Raw genomic sequence first — 13,873 nt, forward strand, 5'->3', positions numbered from 1 at the left:
GGGGTTTTCACTGTGAGATAAACTGCTTTAAAAGTTGAATCAAACAAAGTGGCAAAACATGAGAAAGCGTGCATGGAAAAATCAACACACGTTTATACCCTTTGTATTTTATATTTTCGGTTTCATTGCGCCAAAAGCTGTGGAGCTACTCAGTAGAGTCCAACGGGTCATGCATATTAATGCTATGACTTCAAGATCTATAGTTGTTGTTTTTAAAAGAATTAGTTTTGTCATCCAAAAAGGGGTTGCGGCACAACTTGTTGCTCGCTTACCTGCTGCATCTATGTAAAACTTTCTTCTGTGCTAATTAAAAATATTATTAAGATTAATGTCAAATATCTTGTTAATATTGTTTTTTTTTTCTTGTGACATAAATCCATATGACGCCCTTGTACTACACTAGAATATTAACAAGATATTCTTGTTAATATCTTGGTAGTTTTGTACATGCACATGCTTTCTGGTAAATCATTTTTGCATTAACGAAGTAGTTTATATTAGAATACTTAAAAGAGCATACAATAAAAGATCATGAGTGTGATCTTTGCTTATAATAAAAGTATAAAACAAAATATAAGTTCAAACCTAATTGAAATATGGTAACCTTGAACAGAGTTTACATAATAGTTAACTTCAAGAAACTCATGATGATTTACATTTTAAAAGCATCAGGTTCATGAGTGTTTCTTCCCCAGGGATGTCACCCTTAATGGCTTCATGTAACCATATACGTTTTTCCCATTCTGCAAGTTTTGGAGTTCTAACTTCATCAAACACCTTGAATTCATTATCTTTCTCAATAATGTTTGTTAAACCCAGAAAAGATCCAAGAACAACATCTAAATACCCTATGTTTTGCCCACCAAAATAACCCTTGCCCTTGCTAAATTTCACAAATGCTTCTTCCAATAGTTGTGATCCTTTGATAATCTTATGTTTTACTGCTTCTTTTACATCTTTCCCTTGTGCTTGTCTCAATTCAAGATACAATGGTGTAAACTGTCAAGGATTTGCAATAAATGCCAACAAAAAATTAGAAACTCGCATTAAAAATAAGTATTATGATATTATATCGATCGTTTGGCATATATACCTTGTTATCAATGTAGTGGGCCCAAAACCGGTTATGTGCTCGATCTGAAGGGTCTGTTGGGAGAATTTTGTGGATATTGGGTTCGATTTCATCTAGATACTCGATTATGATAAGAGACTCACAAATGGGTGGTTTGTTTGCATGCAAAAGAACGGGTACTTTCTTAAGCACTGGGTTCGATGTCAATAGGAGCTCACTTTTGCAAGTTAGATTCTCATCAATAAACTCGTATTCGATGGACTTAAGGTTGAGGACAAACTGAACTCGATTCACAAATGGACTTGCAGCTGTCCCAAGAAGCTTTATTTCACTCATTTCGGAATGATGTTTCATGCTTGGAAGAACAAGCTGTTGGAATATATACACACAAAAAGTGACTGCTTCTACCCCTGATATATAATAAAATTATAAATCATATCTCCTAGGCACTACTAAATAGAGTTTTTTTTTTGAGTAAAATGATGTAGTTTGAAAAAGTATTTATAAAATGGGTGTACTTTAAACAAGCTTATTAAATGGATATATTTTTAAATATACTTACAAATAGATATTTATGGTTGCGTTCTTATTAAACCAACTAAAGAAACCACTTCGTATTTACCATGGCAATTTTAATTTAGGTCTTCCCGTATGGAAAAGGGAAAACTACGCGTACAATCTGACATGGCAAACCAACCTACACATGAACACCGTTCCAGGTGCGCGTAGCGGCATAGGTGGCTTTTGGTGTAGTACTATCCACGAACAAAGACAACCAATAGGTAAGGAAGAGAGAAACTAATGGTGGTACATTCGACCGTTTAATCAACTTTAAAAAAAAATATTAAACTTTTAAATTTAAATAACATCTTACATCTTTTACCTATATATACTACACATTTTACCTTGATTTTACTCTTCCAAATCACAAAATTTCTTCTACTTTCTTTATCTTTTCTTCAAAAGTGGACCAAAACCAAAATAACTCACCCACTCCAAACACCCAAAACGCTCCAAATGATTAACAAACATATATGTAATTGTTGAACTCTCCAATCCAACAACAACCTGTATTCACTAACCTTCCATACAACCCACAATTCTTCCAACAACAACAATTTATTCAACCCCAATTTCAAGGTTTTCAACAATATTCTCAACAATTTCAACCACAACAATTCCAAACACAATCATCCCAAGTCCCATTATCTCAATCACAAATTGTAAACCTCGACAACAACGACGAATGGGTCCAAGAAACACCACAACCATCTCGAAGAAGGAAGCCAAAAGAAAAAGGAAAAAAAAAAGCAGTGGCTTGGAACGAAGAAGAGGAGGAAGCGTTAGCGAAAGCTTGAAATTTCATATCGTGTGACTCGAGAAGAGGCAACGAACAATCCGGGAAAGTTTTTGGAATCGTGTTTTGGATTACTTTCACGTGCTACTAAGAATGAAAACGGATTGGTCGTACGACGCAGTCAACAAAAAATGGTGTGATCTACGAGCGGCTTGCACAAAGTTTAATGACATATTTGAAAATCTAAAAAATATGCAGAAAAGTGGTTGCAACGACTTTATCATTTTATCAACCGCGTGCTACCAATTCAAAGTTACCAACAATGGTAAACCATTCGGTCACCAAAAAGTTTGGGAAGTTTACCGTAATGGTCCAAAATGGGGCCTTAATCTGGAGACGTCGCATTCGGACTCGACCACCGACTCCAACAAAAGACCAAAGAACTTTCGATTCGGACGTGGGTTTTGGCCTGGACCTCAATGATGAATTCGTTGTCGATGTAGAGGGTTCACCGGAAGTCCAACTTCGTCGACCAACCGGAAGGGACAAAGCAAAATGGGTGGCGCCTTCAAGCGGAAAAGCAACCGCAACTAGCGACAACGAGCTGTGGAATCCTTAGGTAAAACTCTAAATTTTCTAGAAAAAAAAATATCAATCAACGGAGGAAGCTCGTCGCCAAAAATCGCTCTTACCGATCTTCAAATCATAAACAGAAAGCCCCAACCGGATCTCGACCCAAAAGATCTAGCGACATTTCTAAAAATCCAACAACGAGTCCGCAATAAATATGAAATTAGGTTCTAATATTTATGTTTTAGTTGGTATGTTTTTTTAAGTAATTTAGGATGAATAAGTAATTTAGGGTTTTTTTTATGTTTTTTTTAAGTATTTTTGGATTTAAATTTGTGTGTTTTAAAATTAATGTAATTTAATTTAATGTGTGTTTTTATTTGGATTAGTTTTTTAATTTAATCTAATAATGTCAAAAAAAATGAAAAAAATGATATGGAGTGAAAACCATTTCCAATGACTAATGATTTGGTAATGGGTTTATAGTGGAGTTCACATGATGCTCATATGATATTACTTATTGATTAGGTTGAATATAACCATACCCCTTAACCTTACCATGAAAATCATTATTACCATAAAAGACTTTACATTAGCATAAGTTGAGTTGTAACACCCAAAGTCAGGAAGGCCATGAAAGGAAGGGAAACCCTAAATTTAAGGCACGACTCGTCGAGTCCAAGGAGGAACTCGGCGAGTCCGAGTGGGATTCTGGTCAAGGAGTAAGTGACCGACTCAGCGAGTCAGCCAAGGAGACTCGGCGAGTCTGGTCTGAACGAGGAAAACCCTAAATTCGGGACTTGGAGCCTATATAAGCGCCTCATTCTCTTCCCTAGGATTCCTTTACTACCTCTCTAACCAAGAACACCAAACCCTAGCCGCCATATCCATTTTTGAGCTAATTATTGCCTTGAAGAGTGCATTAAAGCTTGGAGAAGGAAGAAGGAACTTGGAGGTGCAAGAAGGGGCTATAGATCCGGGATTAGGAAGACATTTCTGAACATTTGGAGGTAATAAACTAGTTCTTGGACTCCTTTGCACCTAGATCTATGTGTGAGTTTTGGGCATTCTTAGCATGATAGTAACGATTTCGAGCTAGAAGTTCAGATCTGAGGTTGCCACCTTAGGTCCATGCTTGTTTTGCTCTAGAATCCCAAAAAGTATCAGCTCTTGGTATGTTGGTGAAGCATGGTTGTCATAAACCCTAGTTTGGAGTGTTTTGAGCCTAGATCTCCATATCTACAAATAAAGTTTGCCACTTTACGTGAGGAATAGTCCTTGGAAGTATGGATCTATGTGTTGGAACCCCTGTTTGGCTCGAAAAGCAACTGCATGGATTAAGAGCTGGAGTGACTCGGCGAGTCACATGGGTAGACTCGGTAAGTCGGATGAAGTTGGGTAGGAACTCGGCGAGTTGGAAGAACAACTCGGCGAGTCTGTTGAAGGTTGTCTTGGACTCAGCGAGTCTGTTCTTGGACTCAGCGAGTCAAGTCGCGAAACACCAAACCCTTCAAGTTGAGACTCGAATCAGTGAGTCGAGTGGAGACTCGGTGAGTTGGACAGGTCAGGACTCAGAAATCAATAGACTCGGCGAGTCATGGACTAACTCGGCGAGTCAAGTCGTAAATGGAAGGACTCTGAGCTTATGAACTCGACGAGTCAGTAGGCAGACTTGGCGAGTAGGGTAGCCCTGGGAGGTTGACTTTGACCAGGACTTTGACGTTGACCAGAGTTGACTTAGTTGACTTTCGGGGGTCAGTTAGACTAAGTGTTGCATTGATATTGGTAGCTCGGGGAGCTAGTGGAGCAGGAGTTCAGAGAGTTTCCAGGAAGCGGCAGAGGGATTATCAGCAAGTCCAGCAAGTGCAGGTGAGTTTCCCTTTTGTGTGAATGGGTCTATGGCCACAATGTTGGCCCATGTAGTTATGAGTAAGAAGACCCGGGGGTTAGCCCTAGGCACATTATGCTAGTATGATATTCAGGATGAGGTCCAATGACAGCGGGCGGGTGCCCAAGGAATGGTTTATGTGATAGTTTATACTTGTTGTCTGTGTGATACTTATATGTGCCTGGTAGGGAGGTGAGTGTGGGTGAGGTCTCGTATCTCACCAATAGTAGAGTGTGAATGGTGTTCCACATCTCATTAGCAACAGATCAGGGGCGAGGCCCAAGTTAGGGAAAGAGTGAGTGTGGGTTGGGCCCGTATCTCACTACCAGTAGGAGCATGGACGGGGTACCATGACTCATCAGTAGCAGGACAAGGGCGAGGCCCAGGATAAGCGAGGCCTTTGGACAGGATCTGTTAGTATGTATTTAGCTTATGTGTTGTGATATGTTTATGTGCTATTATATGTTAGCGGGCGAGGCCTTGTGACAGGCAAGGCCTAAGTGAAACAGATCTGTATCCGAGCGGGGCTCGAAGCCAGGCAGGGCCTGGAGCGGCGGGGCCGTTGTAGCGGGCGAGGCCCGAGGTAAGGGGAGAGGCCCAGGATAGTGGGCATGGCCCAGTGTGTGCAGTATGTGGTTATGCATGGTATGTGGTAGGGTGGGGAACTCACTAAGCTTCATGCTTACGGTTTTCAGTTTTGGTTTTAGGTACTTCCGGTAGCGGAGGGAAGAGCTCGGGGTGATCGCATGGCACACACCATAGATTAGACAGCCTGGGAATGTTTACTCTGATAACAAACATGTGTTTTGGAAATTAATACTCTGATTATGTTTTGGATTGATGACTTTGCTTTAAGTAATGTTTTATTAAAAGAAATTTTTAGTCTTGAATTTTGGGACGTTACAAGTTGGTATTAGAGCCTTGGTTTGAGGGATTCAGACATGCTCTTAGGTGTGTCTGAACTCAAACTGAGGAATTGGTATAGAAGTTTTCAAAATGAAAAGACAGCTTTGAGAAAGAAAACAGTTTTAGAAAAGCAAAAAGAATTCAGAAAGAAAAGAACTTTGAAAAGAGAAAAAGGGTGTGGTGCATGCAATCAGCCAAGCTCAAGTAAGTACCCCAAAATACCCATACAAGTCTATGTTATGATTATCAGTTAGTAGAACAACATGCTAGATTAGGACTAAGGATCTAAGGAGGATGTCTTATGTTCCTATTATATGTGCTTTGAGCTGCATGATAGTGCTGATCAGACAATAGTAGGATAGCATGTTTAGGTTATGCCTGAGTTTATGAGTTTGTGTTGCATGCTAGTTCAGATTCTTGCTATGTGGATATGATTGATTGAGTATGTTATGGTTAGATTTCCCCTTGTCTGAATGCTGCTTGCTTTGTGCATTGTGGGATTCTGAGTGATGGGAGTTAGCCATTAGGTGAATACGTCATGTCACATGTGATCAGGTTTGAATAATCTCATAGTGTTAGATTTGGCCCTATTGCGCAGCTCTCGTTTGAGTCTAACCGTTGTAGGGACGAGTCTTTTACTCGAAGGATTATCTGAGCCTCGTCACATGTGATGGTATCCAGGTAATGGCTAATTGGCATCACAAGGAGACCTTCAGCAGCTGACGACTGGTTTGAGTTGATTCAGAGGTTTCCCTAGGGTAAGCCTAGGATGAGATAGTGTTGGGAGCAGTAGTAGTGGATAAGGGACCTGGTGGTGTCGAAGCAATTCCTGAGGAAAGTACGGATACATGTGGAAGGTAGTATGGGCCCGTACTACTGAAAGCAGAGGATCCGTACTCGATTCGGGAAAGGCCGAGACAAGACCGGGAACCTGGTAGGGTGTGTGTTTGGTCTCGCAGCAGTGATAAGTATTCTGATAGAGGATGTATTATATTTTCAGTATCGTGACGTTGCGAGAGAGACCAGTGGGTGGACCAGGCGTCGGAGAGGGATCAGGCTCGGGTTCAGGAGCCGAGCAGCTCGAGGAGCGGATGAGGGAGTTGATATCAGTTGAGGTTACGCGTAGTATTCTAGATTAGACTCCTGTGATCTTTGGCACGGTCGAGGAAGGTATATTGGAGATTTTGGATGAGAGGTTGGGAGCCTTCCATACGGAGATGATGGATTTGATGGGAGCGCGTACCTTGACATTTCGAGAGTACGGGGCTTGCGGGGCACCATATTATCATGGGGCTAGAGACCCCATCGCTAGCAGCAGATGGTTGGCTGATGTTGCCAACGCATTCTGTACGAGCCGGTGTCCTGAGGGGGACAAGGTCAGACTCGCTTCCTGTCTTCTGAAGGACAGAGCAAGGGATTGGTGGGAAGAGATTGGTCATGCTTTGGGGGATGATGCCACGTTGGACGCGATGACATGGGGCAATTTCTCGTCCCGGTTCAGGTCTCAGTTTTCACCGATTATTGAGGTGCAGCAGTTGGCACGGGAGTTTCAGGATTTGACGCAGACCACTGAGACTGTGGCGGAGATCACTGCCAAGTTCAGGGAGAGGGCTCTTCTTGTACCAAAGTATGTCGCGTATGAGGAGATGAAGAGGGCCCGATACCATGAGATGTTGAGGGATGACATCAAGGAGTTCGTGAGCAGATCCAGTTGTAAGACACTGGAAGATATGATTTCTCGGGCCAGGGAGAGAGAAATTGATTTGGAGCAGATCCGGAAGAGGAAGCCGGATGAGGTTCAAGGAGCCACAGGTTCGGGCAAAAGGCCCAAGGGATCGGATCCGAGATCGATGGATTATCAGGACCGCAGCCGGTGCGGGAAGTGTGGCAGGGAGCACGGGGGCGCGTGCAGGAGTGGTAGCGGCGGTGAGTCTGGCTGCTTCAAGTGCGGTCGGACTGGTCATTTTAGCAGGGATTGTACGGTTACCACCACACAAGGATCAGACTTGATATGTTTTCACTGCAATCAGCGGGGCCACAAGAAGGCCCAGTGCCCCAGTTTGCTTCCGGCAGGACGGGTGGTGGCACCTTGTGAAAACCCGAAATTCTATTCTGTACAAACAATATCACTTCAATAGAAGTCAGAACAGTCGTAGTAAATTTTCAGACTTTTTCGTATAAGTTTGAGTATTTCAGGGTTTACACTTAAGGAGATATCTGGAGAGTGGATGCACTAGGGTTTTGTGCAACTCTGTTATTACAAAACTTTATTATATTAGAGTTCATTTCGTGAATAAAATATTTTCTGCCAAAAATCCTAGGACTATATATAGAAATCTGAGCCATATTCATTCATTAGTTACATTTCCAACTAGAGAAAAGTCATTTTCTCTCTCACGGATCTTCGGATTTTCATCCCAAATCGTGAGTACCTCTCTCTAGTTGTATTATATGGCTTATAATGTGCTCAATAACATAGATTTCATAACAAAATAGCAAGATTCGAGAGTTTACCGCCCAAGAACACCTTGGGGAGTAAACTCTTTTATAAGGGTAAAATGATGCCTAGTCCTTTCCCATTGATATGTAACTACCTTAGACTTGTATGCTAGTGTTTATAGGACCAGAAATCAACCATGAACACCAAGAGTAAGGTGTTCACGGCCCAAGAAGTTCTTGGACCGTGAACTCCAAGCTCAAGGGCCAAAGAGTGCCTTAATCACTCCTAAAGCCTTGGAACAATAGCCTTGATTTACTCCTAGTTATTTAGGGACCTTAAAACATCAAAAAAAAACCCATCCCCATGAGAGATTACGGTCATAATCTCTAAGGGAAATGGTCCCAGAGCCGTGAACTCCTCAAAGGAGTGTATTTAAGCCCTAAACTCTTCCAAGGATTAAAACACCAAGTATGAATGCTTATAGGGATCATTTAGAAATTCAAAACACAAAATGACATGAAGCTTAGGAGCTTACGGCCGTAAACTCAAGGGTTTACGACTGTAAACTCCTTGTGTGAGGTTTATTGGAGAGTAAACTCGTGTATAGGGTCCTTTGGAACCCTAAACCCATTTGCCTTGTCCCACAGCAACTTAGATGAAATCCTTAGGGCTTATAACACTTAAATAAAGTGTTTATCATGTTCTAGGATGTCTTAACATTTTCAATTAGTAGTTTAAGACTAATTGGTTGGATATATGTGTGATTATATGTTCATTAGGATCATAGTGTGTGTACAAGTTCTCACTTGACACCTAACAATCCTACACCGTTCAGTTCATCCAAACCACCATCTTCAGGTGAGTTCATACCCCTTAATCAATGTTTTAAAAGATTTTAAATGATTTAATGGGGGGGGGGGATACAAGTAGGAAACAGCATGTTATTAAATCACTAATATGTATTTATAGTTGTGTTTTCATCCAGTAGATTTCACATACTTCAAAATGTGATGCATGAAATGGTTTTCTGTCTTAAAAATACCTTGGTAGCAAAAGTATTACATTTGAAATGTTTATTAAAATGACATCAAGTCATTGTTAATTATTGTTCAAAACTCATAGATGTCTCGTAAAACCATTTTATCTTCTTGAACAAAACTATATCTATAGACTTATGTTCTTATATATGTATTGACGTTATAGTTTTCAGCCTTCATTCAGTTTCCCACACTCTTGTGTAGCAAGGGTGTATAAACCTGCTTGGACAACCAATTACCTTCCAGTTAACTATTATAGGGATAGTTAGAAGATACAAAACATTATTCCTATTACAAGGAATTACACCAGAGTCAGTTCATTCATGATTCTATACTATACATTACATGTTACATGAATACGTCTACATAAATACGCTTACATGAATACCTGACATGAATACCTTTACATAGATACATTTACCTGTATACACTTACATGGATACTTGTACCTAGATTCACTAGGATGATTTATTAGTACATTATGTGTAAATTGTCCTGCCTATCCCAGTTCAACGGGATATCAAGACGGGACTAACCATTCCGGAACCCACCTGTTAGCAACAGTAGTAGATGAAAATCTACGGATGCCTACGGTTATTACTTATACTAGGGGTACCTTTACGGGACTAACCATTCCTTTAACCTACTATTCGCTACAGAGGTAAATGACCATCTACGGATGCCTACGGTTAATACTTATATTAGGAGTACCTTTACGGGATTAACCATTCCTTAAACTTGTTGCAGCTACAGAGGAAAATTGAACAATCTACTGATCTTCAAAGGTTATACATTTCGCTTGACGCGATGTTGTGTTAATCCTAATACAAAAGGATAACACTTACATGATTACCATTTTCTTATTACTTTATTTTGCGATACATTCACATAAACGATGAGTTAAACTAAGTACTGTTTGTAATAGTCAAAAAGGAAGGAAAAATTATCATTTTAGTAGCAAAACATTCAGGTCTTGGTAGAAGACTACATTTCATACTAGTAGGAAATATGGGATTTTCTAGGGTTTTCATACTTATATCAACTGTTTCATTCAAAGATTGGCATATCATACATAACAACTGTCCAAAACAAGACAATGACACTTAAATACTTATGAATTCACCAGCTTTAGGCTGATACTCGCTTTCAAAATAACTTGTATTCTCAGGTCACCAGTAGACAGGTACGATGGCCAGGTTTTGAGAAGACGGAGCACAGACAAGACTCGTCTTTTATTTTGATTGTATATTTTGGTGTCTTATTACAATGAAAGAACACACATGTATTAAAACTTTACTTTTAATGCAATGGATGATGTTGTTGCTTGTTTACTACTTTACACTGTTGTGATACTGTACATGACGTACTCCACCCCGGAATGTTTCCGTCGTTCTTGGTTTTAGGGTGTGACAGGTTGGTATCAGAGCATTGTTTATAGTTAATATAGTATATCAACCCATAAAAGATATACTAACTATAAATACATTGGGATTAAAACACTCTGTCTAAGAGTTATACTTCTAAATAATAAAATATTTAAGTAAGTATACGTAATTGCATTCATACTAAAATCAGTGTCACAATGACAAGAACAAAAGTATTACGATTGTTGAATATCACAAGTAAGCCTGGGGATATATGGTCAGTCTTAGGAATGGCATAGCCTGATCAACTATGCCGGTCCAAGGAGTGATTAGCATATGCCCAAGAATGGTTGTGATGTGGCAACAAGTCTAAAAACTTACCAACACAACCATAAAGAAATACCATAGGGGTATTTCATCTTACTGTAATTATCTTAGTCAGTTCGTCTATTTAGCTATTTCTTATATCCCTTTTCTCGCGTAGATTTTAATGGATGGATTTCATCACGGCGATCCGTACTTCCCAAACCAAGGCAACGCTGGATGGCTAGAGGAAGAACCAGAAGATGATCACCCAATCCCTTTGGATGATCACCATGTTGAGGGTTTTTCCGATAGTTCTGACTTGGAGCCTGAAGTCAAGAACCTACCCCTAGCTGCTCAAGACCCAAACCTGAACCCCCGTCCCGTATTTCAAGGACCCACACCTCTGTGGGCCACTAACATGAATAAATGGAGTCAGGAACAAGGTCAACCCATTCCCTACAATGGAGACAGAAGTTTCTACAACCTCACTGAGGGAGGTTCTGCTGACAGGGTCCTACCCATCATGGTTCGTAGAATTTCTAAGAACACAATACTGGGTCAAGCAACTATCGATCGAGTCGTGGAGATTGACGCCAACTCTGGCGTTAACACTGTCCACATTCGCCAACTAGACTCTGCTCATGAAAGGACTCTGGTCTGTAATGCAGCTCTGCAGAGGGAACTTGCTGAAACTCAAGCTGAAGTTAGGGAACTTCGAGCTCAGCAAGTGAGAGCTGACAGGTGTATGAGGGACATAGAACGCCTACTTTCAGGATCAAGAACTCATGCTAGCAGTTCTCATCGCCGATAGAATCTCGGCGACTCATCTTTTGAATATAACTTAGTTTATGTAAAAACTTTGGTCTAATTTCCTATCTTTGTAAATCTTAGACCTGTTAGGTCTTGATCTAGTCATAATTTTGTCAAAATTTTCCTATCTTGGTTGATGTAAGGCCTACTTCTAGGCTATTTTTCCTGAACTTGTTACATTTTTAATCCCAGTATTATTGACAGATATCTAATCATATGGAAATTATTATCCAAATGCTATCATCTTCATTTAGTTATACCATTCATTGTGTTGTTGGACTATGGAGAGTTAGTCCATGAGACACATTCATTATTCGTTTATTCTTATCCATTTCATCATCTTTTAAACGTATAGTTAAAGATGCCGTCACGCAGGAATCCCAGGTGTCACCCAAATAACGAAACACCGATACCACCACCTCAACCTCCTCAACCACCTTCTCCTTTCGATGCCACTATGTTCCAGGCAGCCTTCACAGCAGCAGTAGCAGCTGCTGTGTCAGCCATCAACGCTCCTATCCCTAGTGGATCAGGATCAGGTGCACATCCCTCAAACCACGGAGAAAGCCATGGACATCCCCGGGAATGCACCTACGAGGACTTCACGAACGCCAAACCCCGAAGCTTTAATGGAACTGGTGGGATTATGGTGTTAAGATAATGCATTGAAAAGATGGAATCAGTCTTTGAAATCCGTGCTTGCCAGGAGGGCAACAAGGTCAAGTTTGTAACTTGCACCTTCTCTGACAGAGCACTAACATGGTGGAACGGCCATGTTAAGTATCTGACTTTAGTGGTGGCATATTCCATCAGTTGGGAACACTTGAAGGACATGCTGATGAGAGAGTATTGTCCTCAAGGTGAAATACAAAAACTCGAGCAGGAACTCTGGGGTCTACAAATGGTTAGATCCGACATATCAACCTACACAAATAGGTTCTGTGATCTGGAAATCCTATGCCCTGATATGGTTGCTCTCGAGAGAAAGAAGATAGAGAGATATATTTGGGGACTGTCGCCCCAGATCCAGTCAAGCGTGTTAGCTTCCAAGCCTGTCACCTTCGATAGTGCCAAGGAGCTAGCACAATCTCTCATAGATCACGGGAAACAACAAAACCCAATAATCCCTGCACCCGGACCACAAAAGGTCAACAACAACAAGAAGGGGTGGAACAAGAGGAAAAGAGGGGCTTCGCAAGAATCCTCCAAGAGACAACAACTTGTGGCAATCAATGCTGCCACGGTAACTCCCGTTGTCCCTGCGAACCCCTTACCAGCAAAAACTTATGCAGAAACTCTCCCGAAGTGCAACAAATACAGCTTCCACCACCACGGAACTTGCAAGGAGATGCAGTGCTCTAACTGCAACAGGAAGGGGCATACAACCCGTTTCTGCAAGACTCCAACAGCTCAGGCCGCCTAGGTTCCTAACGCCGGTATGGGCCAAGCTTGCTATGGTTGTGGCGAAGTGGGCCACTACAAGAGGAACTGCCCTAAAGCGAGGATGGCTGGAGGAGTAGGAAGAGGTATGGCCTTGGGCCACGAGGAAGCGGTAGTTGATCCTACGATAGTTACTGGTATGTTTCTTCTCGATAACTCATATGCTTGCATACTTTTCGACAGTGGAGCAGAGAAAAGTTTCGTAAGTCATAAATTTGCACACCTGCTTAAACAAAAACCATGTGCATTAGATAATTCATTCACGATAGAAATGGCTAACGGGAAAATGGAGAGTACTAACTGCATATACGCAGGTTGTACTTTAACTTTAGATGGCCATACTTTCAAGATAGACCTCATGTCGGTCCCAATTAAATGTTTCGACGTTATCATCGACATTGATTGGTTGAGTCTTCTTCGCGCCAACATCATGTGCTTTGAAAAAGCAGTTCATCTTAACCTTCTTAACAACGAAACCTTAGTTATCTATGGCGACAAACCTAGTACGAGCCTTCACATCATTTCGTGCATCCAAGCCCAGAAGTGCTTGCGAAAGGAATATCATGCATTCTTCACACACATCGTCGATACGAGTCAAGAGGTGAAAGACATTCAGAAAATCCCCGAAGTACGTGACTTTCCCGACATCTTCCCAGAAGAACTTCCCGTATTACCACCACAACGCCAAGTCGAGTTCAGAATCGACTTAGTGCCAGGAGCTACTCCTGTAGCCAAGTCTCCTT

General features: G+C 41.1%; 1 protein-coding gene across 1 annotated transcript; it reads right to left on the reverse strand.

Annotated features, from left to right (window-relative positions):
• Positions 1-578: 578 nt before the first annotated feature.
• Positions 579-1,408, reverse strand: LOC145094497 (glutathione S-transferase U17-like). Its single transcript, XM_079032668.1, has 2 exons — positions 1,094-1,408; positions 579-999 (listed from the first exon to the last, which is right to left on the reverse strand). Exons 1-2 carry the CDS (start codon positions 1,406-1,408, stop codon positions 643-645), a joined length of 672 nt encoding a protein of 223 aa, XP_078888794.1. The 3' UTR covers positions 579-642.
• Positions 1,409-13,873: the final 12,465 nt, after the last annotated feature.

The sequence above is a fragment of the Lactuca serriola genome, chromosome 3, assembly GCF_051521515.1.
Source record: "Lactuca serriola cultivar US96UC23 chromosome 3, Lser_US96UC23_V15, whole genome shotgun sequence".
Lineage (NCBI taxonomy): Eukaryota > Viridiplantae > Streptophyta > Magnoliopsida > Asterales > Asteraceae > Lactuca > Lactuca serriola.